At 35.3% G+C, this 23,202-nt stretch overlaps 4 protein-coding genes and 1 pseudogene across 7 annotated transcripts; 1 reads left to right on the forward strand and 4 right to left on the reverse strand.

Annotated features, from left to right (window-relative positions):
* Positions 1–5,787: 5,787 nt before the first annotated feature.
* Positions 5,788–8,176, reverse strand: LOC108827126 (uncharacterized). The gene is made up of 10 exons (XM_018600478.2): positions 7,786–8,176; positions 7,618–7,701; positions 7,395–7,528; positions 7,211–7,308; positions 7,040–7,128; positions 6,778–6,892; positions 6,540–6,697; positions 6,377–6,447; positions 6,183–6,297; positions 5,788–6,097 (listed from the first exon to the last, which is right to left on the reverse strand). The coding sequence occupies exons 1-10, from the start codon at positions 8,032–8,034 to the stop codon at positions 5,939–5,941; spliced, it is 1,272 nt and encodes a 423-aa protein (XP_018455980.2). The 5' UTR covers positions 8,035–8,176; the 3' UTR covers positions 5,788–5,938.
* Positions 8,177–8,372: 196 nt separating this feature from the next.
* Positions 8,373–10,641, forward strand: LOC108827129 (syntaxin-42). 3 transcript variants are annotated; one of them, XM_018600481.2, is made up of 8 exons: positions 8,373–8,654; positions 8,973–9,252; positions 9,525–9,614; positions 9,722–9,802; positions 9,905–9,982; positions 10,075–10,140; positions 10,242–10,322; positions 10,411–10,641. In XM_018600481.2, exons 1-8 carry the CDS (start codon positions 8,476–8,478, stop codon positions 10,516–10,518), a joined length of 963 nt encoding a protein of 320 aa, XP_018455983.1. In that variant the 5' UTR covers positions 8,373–8,475; the 3' UTR covers positions 10,519–10,641. The 3 variants fall into 3 exon arrangements, with proteins under 3 accessions (XP_018455983.1, XP_018455982.1, XP_056850582.1); XM_018600480.2 differs by having other exon boundaries at positions 8,374–8,654; positions 8,970–9,252; XM_056994602.1 differs by having other exon boundaries at positions 8,374–8,654; positions 8,970–9,252; positions 9,923–9,982.
* A 3-nt stretch (positions 10,642–10,644) lies between these two features.
* On the reverse strand, positions 10,645–11,777 carry LOC130500159 (uncharacterized; annotated as a pseudogene).
* A 558-nt stretch (positions 11,778–12,335) lies between these two features.
* LOC108827125 (uncharacterized) lies at positions 12,336–14,493 on the reverse strand. 2 transcript variants are annotated; one of them, XM_018600476.2, is made up of 2 exons: positions 14,175–14,493; positions 12,336–14,092 (listed from the first exon to the last, which is right to left on the reverse strand). In XM_018600476.2, exons 1-2 carry the CDS (start codon positions 14,401–14,403, stop codon positions 12,369–12,371), a joined length of 1,953 nt encoding a protein of 650 aa, XP_018455978.1. In that variant the 5' UTR covers positions 14,404–14,493; the 3' UTR covers positions 12,336–12,368. The 2 variants fall into 2 exon arrangements, with proteins under 2 accessions (XP_018455978.1, XP_018455979.1); XM_018600477.2 differs by having other exon boundaries at positions 12,336–14,032; positions 14,133–14,493.
* A 651-nt stretch (positions 14,494–15,144) lies between these two features.
* LOC108827122 (xanthine dehydrogenase 1-like) lies at positions 15,145–22,138 on the reverse strand. The gene is made up of 16 exons (XM_056993823.1): positions 21,994–22,138; positions 21,002–21,716; positions 20,638–20,806; positions 20,269–20,368; positions 20,084–20,192; positions 18,525–20,003; positions 18,162–18,404; positions 17,773–18,087; positions 17,382–17,621; positions 16,991–17,275; positions 16,675–16,896; positions 16,423–16,584; positions 16,213–16,347; positions 15,898–16,134; positions 15,631–15,804; positions 15,145–15,550 (listed from the first exon to the last, which is right to left on the reverse strand). The coding sequence occupies exons 3-16, from the start codon at positions 20,771–20,773 to the stop codon at positions 15,305–15,307; spliced, it is 4,083 nt and encodes a 1,360-aa protein (XP_056849803.1). The 5' UTR covers positions 20,774–20,806; positions 21,002–21,716; positions 21,994–22,138; the 3' UTR covers positions 15,145–15,304.
* Between the last annotated feature and the right edge of the window lie 1,064 nt (positions 22,139–23,202).

Consider the following 23,202-nt stretch of genomic DNA (forward strand, 5'->3'; position numbering starts at 1 on the left):
ATTTTCGAATGAAGTTTTATTTTATAAAAATTCCTCATTTTATGTTTGAATTTTAACCAAAATAAAATTATATAAATTTTTTTACAGATTTAAATACTATGTCTGGTACATTGTTTATTTGCAATCATGTACTGGTAAAACTATTAAATATATTAATAACTAACGTAAACTTTCTATATAAATAATTATTTTTGGTAAAACCATTAAATATATTAATAACCCATAATCAATATTAAAGTAATAAATAATATATATCTATCACATTAATAAAAAATAAGATAAAGAAGATTACAAATATAATCTTACATCATTTTTATATCATATTTGTATAAATATATATATCTTTACCAAAACTAGTTGTAAATATATATCAATGAATACAAACTAAAATAACATTAATCAGGTTTTTTTATAACAAAAGATCAAAAGTTTATTTGAATTTATTTGTTCATCAGGTTAATTAACAAATTGACTTTCTAGGTTAACATATTTAACTAAAACAAAGAAAATCTCAAATTTATTAGAACATATATCTATACTATTAAAACTGAAGGGCCTTTTTTGAGGAATCCTTGAAGTTTTAAAGTATTTATCATTCCATGCCACTGCATTTATTTTAGGCTATAGATTAAATGTTTTTTTGTTGTTTTAAAATCACAACAAACATCTCCTAATTCCGTGTTTTTATGTTAATTCTTTAGTTAATTAAACATGTGTAATTAATAGTATTGATATATATATATATATATATCCCCTAGACTATATTTGAGAAGTGATTTTGCCACGTGTCTTCTCTACAATCGTTTTCACAAAAAAAATTGTGACATGGCTATTAAGATTGATGACATGTCATATGGTTAAATATGACATGGACAATTACATTTGATGCTGATATATATTTTTGGAAATCTTTTTAAAAATATGACAATAACTCATATATTACATTTAATATTGATTTATGTTTTTGGTAAACTTTATAGAATATAGTAATAACTTATAAATCATCACTAAAATAAATATATTCAAATATGACATTTTGAATTTCGAAATATTATATAATTTTACTTCTATAATTATAAAATTTTTATTACCTAAAATTTTCTAAATTTTCTGAATTTAAAAAAAAATTAAATCGTAATATCATTAGTTTCTTTTAGATATCTACAAATTATATAAATATTATTTAGTTTTAATTTTTGATAACTATAAAATTTATATGATTTTTAGTAATTTTTTACAAGTTGATTTAATACATTTAACCAAATGAAATAAATAAATTTTTATCTAAGATTTTAACTTTATATTTATACATATATATTCTTAAATATAATTTAAAATAAAAAATATTTTCTCTTAATTTTATGCTTAATTAGTGATATTTATATTAATTATTGGCCAAAATAATAAAATATATAATATTAATAAATTACATTTTAAAATATAAAGTTTAACTTTTAAAAAATTCATCACTACACATGGTGCAGGAAAACACCTAGATTAATAATTGTGACATGGCTACTAAAATTGTTGACATGTCTTATAGATTAATACGACATGGACAATTATATTTAATGTTAATTTATATTTTTGGCAAACTTTTTAAAATATGGTAATAACTCATATATTACATTTATTATCGATTTATATTTTTGAACCTTTTTAAAATATGGTAATAACTCATAAATCATCATTAAATAAATATATTCAAATATGGTATTTTAAAATTCAAAATATCATTTAAATTAAAAATATTTCAAAAATATATACATATTTTTGAAAAATTATAAAAATTAAATCATAAAATCAAATTTTTTTTTTTTGTCATCAGCGTAAACAAAAACTCTCATCTAGACTCGGAAAACCAAGCCGGTAACTCTGCATCCATGTGAACAACAAAAGCCGGTTGAATCGTAAAATCAAATTAAATCGTAAAATCATTAGTTTCTTATATAAATCAAATTTATATTAAAATATTGATAAGAAAAAATAAAAATTATAATATTAATAAAAAATTAAATATAATTTATATTTATCTATTAAAAATATTTTAAAATTCTTTTACTGCACTTGGTGCAGGTAAACACCTAGTATATATATATATGATTTGATATATGCATACACGATTTTCCTTAGATGATTTTATACCTTTTATAAAGAATGGGGACATACAAAATATCCTGCTCTTACTATCGGTTACGTTTTTTTTTTTGAACTTTTTACCTACGGTTATGTTTTTTTTTTCTGACAAAAATACCTTCGGTTATGTTTTAAAGTGATTACAAACTGTATTGCAAATCCTATACCTTGCAAGTACATATTCTTGAATATACTTAAATATATGAATTCATAGACCTCACTAAAAATAGTGAATTCTATAGAATTTCATTTAGATCATTTTTTTTTCATTTTTAAAACGAAAAAGTGAGATACAAAAATAAAAGATCAGGTGCAATATGTCTTCAAATATTTTATCGAATAATCAATCATCTTTCAAGTTACCAAACTAATTACCCCCTATTTTCAGTCGAAAAACACGTTATATTCCTATACAGAAATTGTCAAATATTCAACAAACGCTAATTAACAAAATAATATTTTTACAAAGATTATATTGTCCATGAAATCTTGCAAGTTAACAAAATAATAGCAATAATTTGTGTGTAATTTTGGAATACATAGAGTATATTCCAAAAACAAATTATTCTCAAATCTTTTCAAAATTTAGAACTTCCTTAGTAAACACAAACTAACTACGTATCAGACGTATCTATATATATATATATATATATATATATATATATATATCATCATCTTACAAAGCCTATTCTATCACCTTCTGAAATAAAAAAAACTCGGCAGCTTTTATGAGGAATTGAGGATCACTAACTTTGCTATGTGAATCCATATTCGATATTTACCAAGTGTATGCAGTTCCTGTTTTTTTTTGAAACAGTTCACGGACCAAACTTTTTGCTAATTGGGATTATTAAGAGTGCGTCTCTCAAACATACAGATTTGTTGTTAAAGAACAAGAAAAATGGCTCTGAACGGGGAGGTCAGCAATCAATACGTCTTTTAAAACTGAAATGCAACTGTCCGATACCCGAAGTGGCACCCGAACCCGATCCGAAAAACCCGAACCGAAATCCGAACCGAAGTAGCAAAATACCCGAATAGATATTAAATTATGAAAGATCGGATATCCGAACCCGAACGGGTAATACCCGAATCCGAATGAATATCCGAAGATAACTGAACTTATGTACCATTAACCATATATTCATAGTTTAGTTCTCTAATTTTATTCAAAATATTTATATTACATGGTTCAAAATTAGATAATATACATATAATTGCAAGAAAAGTGATTTTTTACTCACTTAAAATGCTTAAAATGCATGTCTAAATTTTTGTTTCATGCATTAACAAAAGGTACCGTTAAAATTTTAAAACAATAATCAAATTAGTATCTTTTATCTTTAAGATTTTATTTTCAAATCATTCAATGTATTAAAAATAAAATATCAGTTAAGTAAAAATAATATTTTTAAATAGAAAAAAACTTGAGAAATGAAGAAATTAATTTTTTCGCAAAATCTAAATATCCGAAAACCCGACCCGAAATAACCGAACCCGAATTAAAAATATCCGAACCCGACCCGAAGTATAGAAATACCCGAACGGGTTTTATACTCCTATACCGAAATACCCGACCCGAACCCGAACGGGTATCCGAACGCCCACTCCTATCAAGTACTATTGGTTTCTCTTTTAGGAATAGAAAAAGTAACATCTTTTCAAATTGTAATATCTGAACCTTGATCTCGACAATATAATTTGCTTTGTTTAGCTTAGCTTAGCATAGCCATACAGATTTACCGTATAATTTTTAATGCAATAAAGGGATGTATGTTTTTTTGACTAAATAAAGAGATGGATGTTAGTAATACACTAATGGAGAATCACATTCGGTCGAGCAAACTCACGGCGAAAACTTAATGTCAAACATTCTTTAGTTTGCAGGTTTTCAATATATTTGTATAAGAACAACTTGCCCACACTTTTTGGAAGAATATTAAATTTATTCAAATAAAAAATAGGTTATGTACAAACTACTGCATCTTTAGTATACTATGTGAGATGGTTTTTGGAACAATATCAATTTAACATTCTTTCAAAATAAAAAGGTTAAATAAAGTCAAAATATTTTTATTTGTTAAAAAGTAGGTTGAATTAATGGGTTAATATACTTTATTCAAAATAAAAATTACATCTGATTAAACTAATATTTTATATAATAAATAATAAAATAAAATATTTTATTATTAATAGTGTTCTTCGTTTAATTGTTACCCTAGACGGTGAAAATGACGGATTTTAGTTTAACGGATAGGTTAATTGATTAAAAATTATTTATTAAATGTGAATATACTTAAAGTTAGTGAATAACATACCCTTTGTGTATATATATATAACAGAATATTAGATTCTGATCCGTCCTTTGAAGGGCGAGTATATTTTTGTTTTACATTTTAAAGAAAACATAATTTTCATATTTGTGTTTCTAAATCATATTTGTGTTTTTTTTGTTATCATATTTGTGTAAAATATTTTCTTAAATAGTTAATAAGAGTTTTAATCTATTGTATTAAAACATGAACATGACCTATTGATATAAATGTGGTCTAACTATTTTAATATAACTATTAAATCCTTTTAATAATCATTTAATAAAATATAATACAAAGAAAAACACAAATATAACTAAATCACAAATATAAAAATTAATTTTCTAAAACATAAAACAAAAAATATATCAATCCTTAACTAAAAAAATTTAAAATGTAAAACAAAAAAATAAACATACCATTTTAAAGGCGGGCCAGAATTTAATAATTGTATTAAAAAAAATTTGACTACACTTATATCAATAGGTCGTGTTGTTGTTTTAATATAATAGATATTAAAAATTATTTTCTTAAGACATTTTTCAAAAAAAAAATTCAGTTTTCGGTGCGGGTTAGATTTGATATTGGTCGTCGGATATAACATTTTAAAAACTGTTCGAATATATAGGTCAAGTTTAACAGAATACGAAACTTTGATTTTCGAGTCGATTCTGAATCGGGTTTTTAGGTACAAAATATTCTTGACTAATTATGTTAGAAAACTATTATAAATATAATATGTTGCAAACTTTAAGAATAAAGTTTAAAATAATCTCTTATATGCATATGACACAAATGTATAGTTATACAATTTGACATATTTAATATATTAACCAAAATTTTACTAAATTAAATTAATATTAAATGTAAATATGATTAAAAATAATACAAATATAAAAATTAAATTTCACAAAAAGTTAAAACAAAAAATATACCCGCCCTCTCCAAGGACGGATCAGAATCTAGTATATATATATATAAACTTAGTTGATAAGATACATAATTAATATAAATAATCCTTATATATAATATAATTCAAAATATTTTATAAAAATATTTTTATAAAATGTAATTTTAGTTTTATTATAAAGTCAAATTGAAATAGTTAAATTTATCAAAAGAAATAAAAATACAAAATATATGTTAATAACTTTTTTTCAAATCTCTGAAGTTAAATTATAAAAAAAAATTTCAAATATCATTAAAATATAATTTTGAAAACTAGGAATTTTCTCTATCTTTAGAGTAAAAAATAGAAGTAAACAGTGTAGGTATTCTTTTATGGTCTCATGATAATAATATTAAATCTTTTTATGTTGTCAAATCGCCTAATATCAAGTTTTGTAACAGAGTTTTTAATGTCTAATCCTTTTATAACCAAACGAAACGAGCAAGTGTATATAACCCATGGGAATTCTACAAATATTAAAGTCCGGTCTGATCCGGTTAGGAACAAAACTTTTGCGGCAACAGAAGAAACAGAAGATGATCTAAGTAGTTTGACTGTAGACTTGAACCCAAACAAACTCTTCATTGTAACTTAAGCTCGTGTCGCACGAGTTCTCACAAGTGTACACCACTATTGTTGCCCAATCAAGTGATTCCCTGTCGTTGCTCCCACCGAAGAAGAACAGTAGCTGCGGCATCGCCTGAAAAAAACCACCATTAAAAATGATCAACAGAGAAATGATCTAAAAGATGAGCAAAAGAAGTGACTAAGACCAGAGTAAATACCTGAAACTCAAAACAACGAGGACCACCACAAGATTTGCAATTGGGAACCTCAGATTTAGAGACTCGACCACTTGCCATTGGCCAGAGGGGTTTTGCTTCAGAGCTCCGGCAATATCTGTATCAAAAAAATGTACGTTTATGAGAGAATCATAGGACAGAAAACATCAAAAAAGGTTCTGGAGTTTGAAACACACCTTACAACTTGTTCAGGTGCTTTGTCTACACGTTGCTGGAAGTTAACCCAACTATTCTTATCAGCATCTCCCTGTTCAAACAAGTAACTGAGAATCATTTTCAGCAGATTTACAAAGTTTGCAAAAAATCGATGAAGCAGAGAGCCAGAGAGTAACTTTCAACCTCAAAATCCTTCATCACAGATTTCATTTGGTCGTCCACTTCTCTCTTTGAGACCACCAAAGGTTGAGCAACTTCATCAGTTTCTGACATCTCTGTATCATACTCACTTTCATCCACATTGATCAATACAAACTCTTTCCATAGACTCTTACTCGCAGCTGGACAAAACCCGAAAAAATAATATCACTAGTTACATAAAGTTTCACTAAACAAGAAAGGTTTTGTGTATTTAGCAAACCTTTCTGCACTGGAGTCAGAGAAACCCCATTATCCACAGGGTTTGAGTCAGATGTTTCAAGAACCGCACGAAGCTGTTGACATTCGGTTTTGTGAGCCCTGTGCCAATGCAGAGACTGGAGATTCGAAACAAACAAAGAGAGTTGAAAAAGATTTTTTAGTGATAGAACCTCTAAACTTACAAAGGGTTAAGGTTTATATTAAAAAATCGGTACAAAAAAAAAAAATAATAATAACAAAGCAGTGCACACACACACACACACCTGGTGTTTAGGTGAACAGTATCGAGCAGTTTTGCAGCCGCCACATACTTTATCTCCTTTCCATGTTCCACACCAAGAGCAAAGAGGAGCTAATAGAGAAACAAAATCAAGAATCAAAATTCTGAACTGAGCCAAAAACCATTATCAATTATAGATCACAAGTGTACGTACCTCCAAGTCCCAAGGGCTGGTCTGTTCCATCGTGTTTGGGAGCTTCACTCGAGTAAAACGGATTAACACGAGGAAATTGGCAACGGAAGACCTTCACACTTTCAGAAACAAACAAACATAATATAAACAAACAAACAAACAACAAAGATGAGAAATGTAATAAAGGGTGGTCCTTTCTTCCTACCTCCGCATAGGTTTCTCAGGGGCACGTTTCCATTGTTCATGTTGATCACGGAGGAGACAAGACATAGATGGACACATGAAGAGAAACAACGTCCTGTGAAACGCTGATTCCTTGTCCGTTAACGGAGCATAAAGCTGCCACATTTATCCCCAAATCCCGTAAATAAACCCCGACCAAACATCATATAAATAAAAGAAAAGAAGTTTTGTAATGAAAAACAAACCTGAAGTACAAACTGGAGAGGCTCTTCACATAAGTCACAAAGAATTGACTTCCCAGATGGCAAATTAACAGGATCCAACCATGCCTACAAGATTACAACACAACAAGAATCAAAACCCTAAGAAACATTAAAAAGACAAGCTTTGATTGATTGAGATTTGAGGATTACCGGAACACCGCCTGCTAAGTTAGGGAAGAGTTGACGGAGACTTGACCATGGGAACCTGGGACTCTCGACGAAACCCAATATCACAGGCTCTACTTCGTCTTCTTCGTCGTCGTCGTCGTCGTCATCGTCATCGAATTCGTGTACGTTTATTGGTTTAACTGGAGATTCTTCTTTAACCTCTTCGTCGTCGTCATCGTCGAGCTGGGTTATACGAAGGCCTTTGAAATCGTCTCCGTTGAAGCTACTCATCGCTAAAGGTTTTGACTTTTCTTGAGTTGATTTGTTGAAAATGAACAAAAGGGGGTGCTTCTAGGGTTTTAGGATTTGTTGCTAGAAACCTCCACTCGGTCAATCTTTTCACGAAGACGACGATGAAGTTGAAACACTCTCTGACACTCCCCTTCGGGCCCAAAAATAAACCCTAGATGGAAACGACGTCGTAATATAGGCCCATTATAGTATAAGCCCATTAATGGTTTACAGAGAAAGTAAGTGCGTCGTCAACGACTTCAAACGTGTATTCCAAGAAGGCCCAATTAACAGCGAAAAGCCCATATAACTCTCCGTCTCCGTTAAGTCTACAACCACGCGCTAAACCAGAGAACGATTTGCGATTCAGATTCATTACTTTTCTCCGACGACACAAGTACCCGTCAAATCCGAAACCCGATCTGGTTGATTTGGATTTTTATGGCGACGAGGAACCGAACGACGGTGTACAGGAAACACAGAGATGCGTGTAAGAGCGCGCGTGCTCCTTTGTCTGATTCTTTCGGTGGTCCGGTGATCGAAATGGTTAGCGGCTCTTTTGCTCGGTCCAATCACTCTTCCTACGCTCCTTTGAGTACCAATGATCCTGGTCCTTCAAGGTAGCTTCTGGCTTCTTGTTCTTGATTATCCAATTGAGTTGTTTCTTGATGGGATTGGATAAAAAATTCAAACTTTCTTGATGGGTTTGAATAAAAATGCAAACTTTCTGATGGGTTTGAGTAAAAACACAAACTTGATGATTCAATTGAATTGTTATTTGATGGGATTTTGAAATAAAAAATACAAACTTTTCTTGATGGGATTGGACAAAAAAAATGCAAAATTGATGATTGAATTGAAATGTTTCTTGATGGGTTTGAATAAAAACTCAAAACTTTATTGTTATTTGTGAATGTTTTTTTTTTTTTTTGCAGTAGCGATGATGCCTTTACAATTGGTCTGCCACCAGCTTGGGTGGATGACTCGGAGGAGATCACTTTTAATATACAGAAGGTGAGAGACAAGATGGGTGAACTAGCTAAGGCTCATTCAAAAGCTCTCATGCCTACGTTTGGAGATAACAGAGGGGATCAGCGCGTAGTGGAGATGCTCACTCATGAAATCACAGATCTGTTAAGGAAGTCAGAGAAGAGATTGCACAATTTATCTACTAGAGGAGGGCCTTCACAAGAATCTAATCTCAGGAAAAATGTGCAGGTATTGCTGGACTTCTTTGATATTGAGAGCTTGTTAAGGATAAAATTGTGTGGCCTTTGCCCTATTTTTTTCTTTTTTTTTGTGCTTTTAGAGAATCCGCGTAGATTGTAAAGGAACCATTATCATATGAGAAAGTATTTTCCTTACCAACGTAGCTGACACTATCGTTAGTTAGGTTATTATATGGTCTAAGTTAGTAGCTCGAGGGTAAAGTTCTGTCTACATGTGTTAGTGGGGCTCTCCAATGGACTTGACATACTGTTTTTTGACAGCGTTCTCTTGCAACAGATCTTCAGAGCCTCTCCATGGAGCTCCGCAGAAAACAGTCTACTTATTTAAAACGTCTCCAGCAGCAGAAAGAGGTATTTTGCCAAAACAATTTCATGAAAATTAGCCAACATCTGATTCTTGGGATATGCATGTTGTTCCGTAAGTTGATGCTCATTTGTTTTGGCTTCTCAAATCATAGGGTCAGGATGGAGTAGATTTGGAGTTCAACATGAATGGAAAGATGTCAAGACTGGATGAAGACGAAGAACTTGGTGGCATGGTAAGTGCTTCTTTGTTATGTGAAAATATATAAGCTAGAGCGGTTCAACTTTCCCAATTAAATATCATTGCCTTCCTTGACAATGGTATCAACAAATGTTAGGGTTTTGATGAACATCAGACAGTGAAGTTGAAGGAAGGGCAACATGTGTCAGCGGAAAGAGAAAGAGAAATACAGCAGGTAATGAAAATCTATTACTCTTTACCATTGTTCAAAATAAGTTACTTGCTTCTACATTTCAAAGGGTGATGAACTTGAGATTTTCCTTGTAGGTATTGGGGTCAGTGAATGACCTTGCACAGATAATGAAAGACTTATCAGCTCTTGTGATCGATCAGGTTCCAATCTTTATCTCACTAAAAAAATAACTAAAGTGGATACAAAGCTTGCTCTCTCTCAAGTCTCAACTATGAGTTTATTGTGTTCTTGTGTCAATCAGGGCACAATAGTTGATCGGATAGACTACAATATCCAAAATGTTTCTTCATCGGTTGAAGAAGGCTATAAGCAACTACAGAAGGTTTGATACCAAAAAACTACATAAGTTCTTTTATTTTATTTTATTGTGAGGTCTTAGAGAACTAACAGAGAGACATGTTTTTGTATAGGCGGAGAGAACACAAAGGGAAGGAGCAATGGTGAAATGTGCGACGATACTCCTTATACTTTGCCTTATAATGATTGTACTTTTAATTCTCAAGAATGTATTGTTTTAGATCATATACGTTTCATATTTTTTTCTGAAAGAACAGCTGGCCGTTTGTTATAACGAACCATGCTTTTTTTTCTTGTTGGAAGCTTTAGGAACAGCTAAATAATACGAAATCAAGATTGCAAGATACTTAGAGAAGATAAACACTAAAGAAATCAACAACCATTTATTTAATTCGATGGTCTACTTTCACTTAACTAAAAAACGTGTACGTTGTGAAACAGCCAATGCAGTAAATAGAGCAAAATCCGAGGTTCCAAGCGTCTTCGAAATGGTAGGGGGAAAGCAATGCGACTTACACCACCTACAAACAGGGCGAGTTACGCTGTTATTGAGCACCACCTCATATGAACTGCGGAAAATCTTTACTGTGCTTCTTGGCATGAGCCTTGCAAAGTTTCCGAGTACACACGTTGTATGCAAACTAAGCTGGTGGTCTTTTTACATGTATAGAACCATGTGTTCGGATTGGTTTCTTCCTAACAAATGTCACATCAATATGTACCAGTTGCCTTTTCCCAAAACATAGTGAGTGAGGATAATCGTCAACCCCTTTACCATTAGGGGTAAAGTTGCACATTCGAATCCCAAGACAAATCCACAACCATCTTCAATGCATGTCAACACAAAACGTGGACACTCGCCTCAACCATTACAGATTTCATCGGATGTCTTGGATGGACTAGTGGCTCAGGAACTGAACTGCATCGGATGTCTAACTTCTTGTTCCCATGCTTGTACATGAAACCATTAGACATTCTAAAAACAAGCACCACAACGAAAGAAACCAATCTCGCTTGTAACTATAAAGTAAGATGTTCATTGTGCAGCACATGCCATTTTTTAGGGACATTCAGCGCAGTTCTGATGTAGAGAAAAGCCGCAATCTATACAACCATAGAAGGATTGAAACCGATGGGGTTGGTGCATGCGCTGCACCACTTGTTATCCTCATACAGAGTCTCCTTCCAGTTCTTCCCCATTCCATACATCGTTTCTGTAGCACACTTAGAATGAACAACATAGCCAGGGGCATCTCTGACAAGAATAACCTCCACAAGTCAAATCCACCTTTTTGGAATTCATAAAATCGTCACCAAGAACGGAAGTACGTGAAACAAGGTGATCATGGCGATTGATATTAATGACACGTGTAAGGCCAAGACAGTCTTGATGGATCTTGAAATCACATAGAACGCATATGTAAAGGCTTTGATCTCCCTTGAGGCCACAAGCATTACATGTAATCGAACACAAATCCATACCTTTAGTGTTGAGAAGATTTTATACTTACTGACACATTTCCTTCTACTTCGGTTTCTCGAAGAAGGCTACATAATTTATAAAAAGTTTGATAAACTCATCAAGGCATTGTGAATACTACATATTTTCTAGCTAAGAAGATAAAGTATCTTTCTACTTAGCAAAAAAAAAAATATATATATCTTTCTTTGATGTTTGAATAGGTGGTGGAGACAACACAAAGAGAACGACTCAATGGTGATCGTGACACTCTGTTTCACAGTGATTTTTCCTTTAGTCCTCCAGAATCTGCTACCTATATTTTTAAAGTAAACATCTCGTCTTTTGTTATAACAAACCTTATAGATAAAAAGATACATACATTAGGGAGATCAACTCGTAGTGGAAATGATCTTGTGGGTCTGTTGCAGTGTAAATGTAAAAAAAATTCGGAGGCTTCAAAAAAGTTTTTAGGAGTTTATGTCTGTAATTTTCTTTAAAAGTTTCGAGGGTCTATGGCAAATGTTTTACTACGCATAGCCCAGGACCGGCCCTGAGTGGAAATGAACTTGTCCAAGGAAGGATATAAGAAGTTGAAACAAATTAACATCTTTACAACTGATAATTTAACGAAAATACGCAATAATCAGAGCAAAAGTAGGTCACAGAGGTTCCAAGCAACTTGAGGTTGATAGGGTTCATGCAACGAGACTTACACTTGCTGCAAAATGGACGAGTTACACTTTTATTGAGCACCACCTCATACGATTTGCCCCACAATTTTACTACACTTCTTGGCATGAGCCCTAAGGAGTCTCCGAGCACACATTTTGTATGCAAACTAGCCCAAAGATCTTTACAAGTGTAGAACCATTTCTCCGGACTGGTTTCTCCCTCACAAATATCGCACCAGTATTTACCACTTGTCTCTTTTTCGCCATCGCATAGTGAGAGAGGATGATCATATGCTATGTGATTTACCACTTGTGGTAGAGTGATGCATTTGAAGCCCAGTACAAATCCACAATCATCTTCAATGCACCTGAGCACACAATATTCCAAGTTGTTGCAACCATTGCATTCTTTATCTTCTTCTATTGGAATATTATATAAGGGATGTTGGGGATGACTTGGATGGACAAACGGCTCTGGAATCGAGCCACACAAAAGATCCAGTTTCTTCTCGCCATCCTTGTACATGAAACCATTGGATATCCTATGACAAGCATTACACCAGAAGACTTCTAGCTCCTTGTTTGTAACTAAGGTGAGTTGTTCATTGTGTAGCACATGTCGCTTCTTTTTAGGACATTCAGCACAGTTCTGATGTAGAGAAAAATCACAATCCATACAGCTATAAAAGGATTGGAGACCGATAGGATGGGTGCATGCATTGCATCGTTTGTTCTCCTCATACACAATGCCATTCCCATGGATTCGTCTTAGGTAATGCTCTTTGTGGCTGAAATGTTGTATTCTGTTGTCATCAATCACCACATATGGTTCTATATCTTCTTCTTCCTCAGGTACTCCTTGGAGTTCTTTCCCGTTCCATACATCATTTCTGGTAGCACATTTAGAATGTGCGACATAGTCAGGACATCTCTTACAAGCAAACCCACCAAGAGTCCAGTCCACCTTCTTGCGACAAACTCCGCAGACAGAATTAACAACACCAAGAACCGAAGTACGAGAAACACGGTGATCATGGCGATTTATGTTAATGACACGTGGAAGGGAAAGACAATCTTGATGGATCATGAAACCACATTGAAAGCATGCGTAAGGGCTTCGATCTCCCTTGAGCCCACAAGCATTACATGTAAAAGAATCGAGTCTTGGAAGAAGAGTGAGTTGGTGATCATGAGCTTTCAAATCCAAAAGAGATTGTGGTGGTGGGTTCAGAACACAACGCATATCCAAAGTGAAGTTACAAGAAGAACAATGATAAAACAATTCTTTATCAACTTTTCTTCCACAAAGACGACATTTTCCATCAGAATAATCCGGAAGTTGACCCGTTAGAAGCTTAAGAGGATGCAAGGAGTGGTAAGAGTGGTTTACCTCGGCTGGGTGATCTAGTGCTGTTGGGTACCCTACAAAATCTACAGGGAGGACTACATCACATTCCTCACATTTGTAAGCAAAACATTCGAACTCGGTGCGGACATTGACAAGTGTGAGCACGTGGCTGTGCGTTTTGAAATTATCAATAACATCTGGTGGTGGGTACTTGACACAATGTGGATCCACGTTGAAGCGACACATCTCACAGCGATAGTATAGATTCAAAATACTCATTCCACATAAAGCACATATAATAACATATGGAATATCTGGAATATGTCAGAAGTCACACATCTGACAATGATTAGGATAGATTCGCAATTATCTTTCCATATAAATTACATGCGTTACCTGGTTCATGCCGAGTCTGGACCAGTGTGTGATTGGGGTGAGATGGGTGGTGGATAAATTCAGGGATCTCGTCGCCACATTTCTTGTGCACGAAAAAATCACACATCTTACAATAGTAGCCATCACTCTGAGATTCAAAGAGTCGACAACAATCCCCTTTCCTCAGATCATTCCAAGGCATCATAAGATGCTTGTGAAACAGTGGTAACGACACTCCCTCAGATTCCATTTGGTAGTATATAAAGAGATATGGGAAGAAGCAGATTTAGATCAGTAAAGTCAAAGTTGGATCAGTTTTCAAAGCTATTCCATATATGTGGAGAGCCTAATCCTATAAATAAGTAAATGTGATTGATACTGACGGCTATATAATTTTCCTCATTGTTATAGGATGTGGCAAGTGATAATATAATAAGTGCTCTAGCTGTTGTATTAGTATACTGAATAAACAGCTATTCCAACGTATATGTAGAGAGCCTAATCATATAAATAAGGGATGATGTCCAAGTTGAATAAACAGATATTCCAAGGGGAAGAAGATGTGTAGTCTCTCAAAGATGGATAAATTTTCAATCGTTAATCTCAAAGGCCTTCTTGTAAAATAATATAGACGTGACTTTTGGTAGTCATTTTAAAATAGTTAAATATCATTGTTGATTAGTATATTTAGGACAGAAACTGACAATACAACTACTAGGAAATTCCCTTTTTTGCGTAGAACTTGTCATTATATGGGATGGTGGCCAGTAAAAATAATAAGTGATCTAGCTGTTGTATATATTGAATATATTGAATAAAAAGATATTCCAAGTTGTTGTGGAGAGCATATTCCAAGTTATATGTGACTCGGTTTCTCTGTGCGCCAAATCTCCCTACACTTTTGCTTCATAATCTGTGCAACCACTGCAGATTTCATCTTCGTCCATATGAATGTAATACAAGGGATGATGGTGGATCACATAACATATCGTAACGTAAGGGATGAGATTTTACGATATATATATTATTCAAAACAGTATATTCTGGAATCGACAGTGATTTTGGTCACATAAGCAAAAGTTTCAAACACTACTTGGTACAGAAGTTACTGCTTATGTCAGGAAAACGTGAGAGATTACCCTCCTCATGTCTCAAACGCTAAGCTCGGGGCAGAAATCTATACTCACAAAAGGAGAAGTAAACTCATCAAAACAAGCCATCCTGATACGCTCCGGAGTCGCAGGAGTGTCCAAAGGGAACCATTTACCACCAAGACCCATCTCTGCTCTAGCTGCTTTAATTGCATCTTTAATCGCAAAGTAAACCGATGATGCCAGGAAAAACGGAGGTTCACCAACCGCTTTTGATGAATGTATCCCCTTTGAGTTTGGATTCCCCTAATGGAAAAACACATATTGGGTCAGTTCCTTGACTTCCAAGTAAAGTAACAAAACTTTGGGTGGGTGTTTTGATATACCTTGAGAAGAGAAACCTTGAAGTTGAAGGGAATGTCGTTAATGGAAGGTATCTTGTAGTTTCCAGGTCCGCAAGTGAGTAGATTCCCCGGTTTAATCCATTTGTGAGCTGCATCTCCCCATTTGAGTTCTTCTAGAGCCACCCAACCTAACCCTTGAACGAATGCTCCTTCAATCTGCAAAACATGATCAGAGTTCAGACACAAAACAACACTCTCTTTTTACCATTCAAAGTGGTTTTGTTGTTTTAAAAAGAGAAGAGTGGGTACTTGTCCAATATCTATGGCTGGGTTAAGAGAAAATCCGAGGTCCAACTTTATATCGACTGTTCTTGTGTGAAAGTCACCAGTCAATGTATCGATTTCAACTTCCGCAAAGGCAGCTCCATAGGTGTAATATCTAAATGGGTTTCCTTTCCCAGAGATCCAGTCAAAGCCAACATCCGGAACAATGTAAAAACCATGAGCAGAAAGGTCTATCCGTTGAAAATAGCATGCGCTTGCCAGCTACATAACAGTCAAAATGAGAAGAGAGTTTGATTCATCAAAATGCAAAGAATGTTTCCTGGATGCAACTAGAGTTACCTCAGCAAAAGAGCTGACACTGAGCTTAGAGGCAACAGGCTCCATTCGTGCTTTAATCTGCTCACAAGCATCCAAAACCGCAGCACCGTACATGTCAGAGCTCATAGACGCAGCAGTTGGTGAAGCATTTGGAACCTACCAAGAGAGAGAGAGAGAGCAATAAACAGTTACATCTCAAGACTCTGGCTTGATAATTTATAATAAATGTACCTTGTCGGTGCTGGTCTCTGATACAAAAACGGAACTCAGAGGGATGTTAAAGGCAGACGCAGCAACTTGGGCAACTTTTGTATGCAATCCTTGACCCATCTCTACACCTCCATGTGTCACCAAAACAGTACCGTCTGTGTACACATGAACAAGTGCACCAGCCTAACACCGCATTATCAAAATGGATAAGTATACAAGAACTCAGTTTCTTTCTCCGCAAGAAACAGAGGATCTAGATAAAACAAGGGTTACCTGGTTCATGAACGTTTTGGTAAATGACACACCAAACTTTGTGGGAACCATAGCCACACCACGCTTTTTCCACCGATTATGGCTATTGAACTCGTCGACTTCTCTACGAGCGTTTAGAAAGTTGCAAGAAATCTTCAGCTCCTTCCAGAGCTGATGCAGTGTGCAATGCTGAAGATGCTGAGAGTAATGTGTGATAGAGCCTTCCACTTGAAAGTTCATCTCCTAAATAATATCCAACAAAGCATCAAAACAGCAGGAAAACTTTCTTCAAACTTTCAGGACAGCTGAAGATGGTTTTATAAAACATTCAACTTACTTTGATTTCTTCAGGGCTTCTATCAAGTTCAGCTGCGATTCTCTGGATCCAGTTTTCAGTTATAAGCATGCCTTGTGGAGCTCCAAAGCCTCGGAAAGCAGTATTGCTAGGATAGTTAGTAAAGCAAACGTTCCCTGTGATCCTCACATGTGGGATATCATAAACACCATCCGAGTTAAGCATGGCAATCTCAAGAACAGCTAGGGAAAGATCCAAAGAGTTTCCACCATTATTGTAGATTTCAAGGTCATATGCCAATACTTTTCCATCATTTGTAAATCCAACCTGTAAACGGTAGCAAAAGCAAATCTTTTGTTTGTCCAAAAAACATCTATAAACGCTCTCTCTATAACAATGGTGGAAACTGGAAACAAGAGAGGAAGATACCTACCTTGTACTTTCCAACAAAACTATGACGGTGACCAGATATCATCATGTCCACATCTCTGTCCAGTATGAGTTTCACGGGTCGATTCAATAGGTAGGAAGGAACAGAAGCTGCAGCAGCTATGAAGGCTGATCTCGTTTCCTTACCACCAAAGCCACCACCAATTCGTTTGGTTTTGCATACCACTTTAGACATTGGAAGACCGAGAACATGGGAAACATAGAGCTGGTGCCTGTGAGGATCCTATATATATAAATAAAGCAGAAACAACATTTTTCCTTTAAAATCATAGTTAGTGATATAACCTATAGAGACTTTAGGGCTATAATCTTGTTGTAGAGTGGTAACAATAACATTTGAGATGATACTGTAAAATACTAAATAGTATGCTTACTTGAGTGGATGATATCATATGAACTTCGTTGCCTCCATCACTAGTCCAAACCAAGCTACCATGAGGCTCCATGTAAAAGTGTTCCTGGCTACCCATTTGAACCTCTCCCTCTATTATCCTATCACACTGACCTGACTGAAAGCATAGCTCTACATCTCCTTTCCTTAGCATTTTCTCTGTGTTTGGGTGGAAACTTTTAGCAGCAATAGCCTCCTTGATTGATAATATTGCTGGCAATTCTTCATACTCAACTTCAACTTTTCCTGCAGCAGCTTTTGCATTTTCATGTGTATCCGCAACAACTACACCAATGACCTGAAAGAGACAGACGTTATTTAATGAGATAGATAGTAAAGACAAGGGAAAGCTGACCTTTCAAATTTTCTTACTTGTCCCACACACGTGACCACATCCGTAGCAAATAGTTCTTCATCGGCGACAACAGGTCCAATCTTATTATCTGCTGGAACATCTTTGGCAAGAAATAGACCAGTAAAACCAGGTGAAGATTTGGATTCCGAATCATCAATTGAAAGTATGCGAGCATGTGGCTTTTTGCTTAGCACTAAGGCAGCATGCAAGGTATTAGGAGGCACTGGGGTATCATCAGTATACTCTGCCTCCCCTGTGACCTACATTAAGATTCAAGAGTGTTGAAACATTGTATTATTCTAGAAACAACAAACATCTTTCTCTAGTCTACTCTTATCACAAACAACCAGCATGAGAATCAATCTTGAGAGCCAACATACCTGCAGTCTTCCTGAAAGATGAACTTCCGGCAAGCCAACAGCTGTTCCCTGTTTTACTGTCTCATAGTCCTGTCTTCCAACTCTACATGGCCGAGGAAAAGACTGCACAGCTGACATATGAGACGGTGGGAAAGTCTCTATAGTTGGCTTTACATCACGTATATGATGAGAAACCCATAAGAAGAACTTAAAGAAGAAGCTTAGAATTAGAGATTTCCGAAACTCCACCATTCCACCAGGAGCATCTTCATCAATCGATACATCACTTTGTATAACCTTTAACGCATCTTGCAGAAGACTTTTACTCCAACTCTTTCCAATAAGAAACACCTCAGTCTTTCTTGCACATAAAGAAATCGGAGCCACACCACCAAAGGCAACCGATGCCTCAGAAACGAACAGTTCTTGACCTCTCTCTTCAAGAAACACACGCATTCCACCATTGACAATAGCTATATCATCCTCCCTACGATGGGCCTGTTTGAACTCTTTCACATACTCCAACGGTCTTGTCCATGGTAGGAACACTGACAACAAGATCTCGTTGCTTTCCATATCCACTTTACGGTAACCACGGAAGAAATCTTTTGCAAGTATGGACCTAACATCACCATTGGAGTTGATAGTCTTGAATTCTGCTCTTGAAGCCATCCAAAGAGGGTTTAAGTCAGATATCGGACTAGCTGTACAGATGTTCCCACCAATGGAAGCAACGTTTCTTATCTGTGTCCCAGCAAACCACTTCAGCTGCTCAATAAAAGCCTTGCAAGCTGATGTCTCATGTGCAGGACGCTCCTTTACAACCTTCTTAAATAGTCTCAGAAGTTCAGAAAGTCTCAAAGCAGAACCAATCTCTACCCCACTATCACTGACATTCACTGTGTTGAGTTCTGGGACTTGACCAACAGATATTAGCACCTGATACTGTAACCTCTTCAGTCTCATTTCGATTCCCACCTCCGTATTACCTACCAGTAGTTTTGCATCAGGATGTTTTGCCTTAAGATCAAGCAAGTACTGAAGTCTTACGGGTCTGAACCAGATCAGCCCTCCATTTCCTCTCAACTTCAAAGGAGCTAACTTCCTCAGTAAAAGTTCAGGAGGGAAAATAAGCTCCTTCTCCGTATACTTAGCCCCATCCGTCTCACTATAAGAGATAGGCTGAAATCTACCGTCACCACAAGTGGCTGCTGATCCACATGAACAAGGTTTACCAGTAGATGGGCAAATACTTGAACCATCTTGAGGGATAAATGAAGATACGCCACTGTACAGAGCGTCATCGGTTTTTGCAAAAACCCGAAAGGCATCAACAATGGGTCTGTAACCAGTACAACGACATAGATTTCCTGCAAGAGATTCTTCGATCTCCTTTTCAGAAGGTGGGTTTTTATTTGACCTCAGTAACGCGTACATGGACATGATAAACCCGGGAGTGCAAAATCCACATTGGGAACCATGAGAAGATGCCAATGACTCCTGCGAGAGTAAGGATAACATTAGGACATAGAATCTCCAGAAACGAGAAGAAACTAGAACCTTTCACAAGTAAGACCTACCTGAAGTGGGTGCAAGCCGTTCTTGCGATGACCAACTCCCTCAATGGATATGACATGCATTCCTTCCACAGAATAGAGAGTTGCTAAACAAGCGTTAACAGCATAGTGCCTGCAATTCAAAGTTATCAACAAGAATCTAAAACTAAGGCAAACAAGAAGCAAGATACAGAGAGACAGAGACGCACATGCATTTGTTTGATGTTCTGTCATAACTAGAGACCATCACCGTGCAAGCCCCACAACCACCTTCACCGCACCCCAGCTTTGTCCCGGTCAGTCCTAAACCTAAAGGAAACAAGAAATGCTTTTAGCAAGTTATTTAAAAACTCCATCTCACAACTTTTAAGCATATGAGATGCATACAAGTCATCTTTAAACTAACAGACATAAATATCAAATGGATCAAACATCATCTCTCGGTTTGTAAAAACCAAACTCAACTAGTTGGCACATACACGTCTTTGCATCTCTGAAGTTGATTTAAAAACTGAACTTGTGGAGTACTATTAACCATTCCTAAACACTATAGTAAAGTGATTACGTAATATACCAACCTCTGAGATATTCAAGAAGTGTCATATGAGCAAGGCCATCAGGTAACACTCTACGAACGCCATTGACGTACAGTATCGCCTCCATAAACTCGTCTCCCATGTGCTCCATCTCTCCTTCCTTCTTCAATGAACCCATAACTCAATGATTATCTTCGGAATTAAGAGAGGACTACAAAAGCAAGAAGATGGAGAAACCGATCATGATTAAGTCAAAGTCAAGCACAAAGGTAGACTATAAGAGCATATATTTTGCTTTCTGTCTGAATAAAATATATGTATAATGTATCTGTCGTTGTCAGTTTCTCCATTATGCAATGCAAATCCTTTTGGTTTTGTCTAAAGCACCCACTAAACATAGTATTACCACTGTTCTTAGTCGTTAGCAAACGTTGTTGAATTTTCCACGGTTGAATATGTCAGCTTCGACACGCAGAGACGTAAAACGAACGGCACCTACATTGCTTCAATGCACCTATACCACCAAACGGTCTTCGCATCTAAGGGAGTGACACGTGGCCAAGTCAACATCGAATGCTTGACCGACCGGTCAGATCCAAAATCCGGTGAAGAAACAGGGTCATGGCTGTTCTGATAGCTCTTATATTTGAACACACCACATAGCCGAGATTTTATGGCCGCTCGCTCCCACGTGAACCTCTTTGCAACGTTTGCAAAGATGAACAAGAAACAGTTTCTTCAGACCAGCTCTCACTTTCTCCCACGCCATCAGAGAGTTTACACCAACATACTTGACATCTGAAAGTTGAATTCTTTATCAGAAAGAGTTCTTGATATCAACAACTCAGAGAGTCAAGTATCTGAAAACTTGCTTGCATGTCAAGACAGGAAACACTTTGAGAAGCAGGGTGACGTTAGTGAGTAGATTTCGTCTAGCTTCAATGATTTCTTTAGCCACAGGAACAATCTCTTGAATCGGGTATTCTTTTACTCGATTCTCGACTCTTCTTTGAATCATTGGCCGCCATAGATTTGTTGATTCTAGAAGGTTTCCTTGAGTAACAAGCTTCCTGAAAATGTCGACACGCTTTATGTCTCCAATTCGCCATAACGAGATCAATCTATACAGAAGACAACGAATCAGTAAATGTAGTGAAGACATGAAAATAGTAACTCGCCATGACTTTTGATTCCTCGATCAGCAAAGACTTGTGACAACAGAATTGTCAAACTTTCGATAACTAAAACAAGAATTAGTCACAAACAATGAGAAAAAAAACATTTCGTCGAACACCTTATGCTCGATTTTAAGGGAGAGCCCACATAGTTAAGCGAAGCTCGGATACATATCGTAGAAACACCAAAAGAGAGGTAAGCAGAGTAAGCTCTACATCGTACCTGCAAAAAGTGTTCCGGCTAATCAGAGACGACCCTTTTTGCGAGCGACGACGGCTACAAAGAGCATCCACTCGTCCGAGACTCGCCGTAAATCAATAATGCCATATTTGGGGCGTATAGTTTAGGTCCTGGACTATAGAATGGGCTGGATCATCTCTAAACTGAAATAATCATTACTATTATTGTTTTTAGCTTTTTGTTGACTTTTTTGTAGTTTTCTATTTTTTTTTTTCGATATCACAGCCGACAATACTACAAGAAGCATTACATAGACTATATTACAGCCGACAATACTACATGTCAGATACTCCTTGCGCCATGCTAAAGATTTTTTGTACGCTTTTTCTCTAATTTTCTGCATAATCCGCCTTCTTCGAGAATTAAAACCCAATTCTCTTCCTATAAAAATTGCGTTGCCTGGAATTTGAACCTCAGACCTGGGTGTAAAAGCCTTTAAACCTTGACCACTAGGCCATGATGCTTCCACGTAGTTTTTCTACCTTTGATGATTTATTATTGTTGTAACATTCTTTTTCTGTCAATTGTTGTAACATTCTAATTTCTAGAATGTATTCATATTTCCAGTCAGTAATTTAAAGTACATAAATATCACATAGGCTCTAACCGTTAACCTTTAAAGATATATAAGAAATAAGAACGAAAAAGAATGAAAAGGTATAAAATTGGAGGAAAATCTATTTCTCTCATATTTTGATAAAGAATAATGAGAAATTCCTTTAGATAACCATTTTTAAATTTTGTCGCAAAAATAACATCATAAAGAAGAAAACGACCAAATTTTTTTTTATTAAAAGGTACATATGCATTTATAATTCTAGGGTTAACTAATGTAAGGTTTAGAGTTAAGGGGTGGAATTTTGTGACAAAAACTTTAAAATTGTTGTTTGAGAAAATTGCCCAAGAATAATTGTAGTCTATTATTCCTTAAGTGTTAAAAAATGTAAAAGAATCTTAGATATCAAATATCCCTTGTAAATGGTGTAAATTGTAAAGAATGATAAATAATTTACTATTTTCCCTTATTTCTTTGGTCACCATTTAGAACCATAATAAATAAAAATTCTATCTAATCTTCCGTAATTTTCCCAATATTCAAGAAATTGTTAAACAATAGGTAGATGTTTAGACCATTTTTTTAACATCTAAATCATTTTTTAGGAAATAGAAAAATAGTTTTGTTTAAATCTG

This window comes from Raphanus sativus, chromosome 9 (genome assembly GCF_000801105.2).
Source record: "Raphanus sativus cultivar WK10039 chromosome 9, ASM80110v3, whole genome shotgun sequence".
Lineage (NCBI taxonomy): Eukaryota > Viridiplantae > Streptophyta > Magnoliopsida > Brassicales > Brassicaceae > Raphanus > Raphanus sativus.

Excerpts from the sequence above, each read along its gene's own strand:
- LOC108827126 (XM_018600478.2), bottom strand. The coding sequence starts at position 8,034 with ATGAGTAGCTTCAACGGAGACGATTTCAAAGGCCTTCGTATAACCCAG. Across the intron at positions 7,702-7,785 it reads ACTTAGCAGGCGGTGTTCCG|GCATGGTTGGATCCTGTTAA; the intron begins GTAATCCTCAAA and ends GTAATCTTGTAG. Across the intron at positions 6,448-6,539 it reads CTGTGATGAAGGATTTTGAG|GGAGATGCTGATAAGAATAG; the intron begins GTTGAAAGTTAC and ends TTGTTTGAACAG.
- LOC108827125 (XM_018600476.2), bottom strand. The coding sequence starts at position 14,403 with ATGGAATCTGAGGGAGTGTCGTTACCACTGTTTCACAAGCATCTTATG. Across the intron at positions 14,093-14,174 it reads CCAGACTCGGCATGAACCAG|ATATTCCATATGTTATTATA; the intron begins GTAACGCATGTA and ends GACATATTCCAG.
- LOC108827122 (XM_056993823.1), bottom strand. The coding sequence starts at position 20,773 with ATGGGTTCATTGAAGAAGGAAGGAGAGATGGAGCACATGGGAGACGAG. Across the intron at positions 20,369-20,637 it reads ACTTCTTGAATATCTCAGAG|GTTTAGGACTGACCGGGACA; the intron begins GTTGGTATATTA and ends TGTTTCCTTTAG. Across the intron at positions 16,348-16,422 it reads CAGAGACCAGCACCGACAAG|GTTCCAAATGCTTCACCAAC; the intron begins GTACATTTATTA and ends CTCTCTTGGTAG.
- LOC108827129 (XM_018600480.2), top strand. The coding sequence starts at position 8,476 with ATGGCGACGAGGAACCGAACGACGGTGTACAGGAAACACAGAGATGCG. Across the intron at positions 9,615-9,721 it reads GTCTCCAGCAGCAGAAAGAG|GGTCAGGATGGAGTAGATTT; the intron begins GTATTTTGCCAA and ends CTCAAATCATAG. Across the intron at positions 9,803-9,904 it reads ACGAAGAACTTGGTGGCATG|GGTTTTGATGAACATCAGAC; the intron begins GTAAGTGCTTCT and ends AACAAATGTTAG.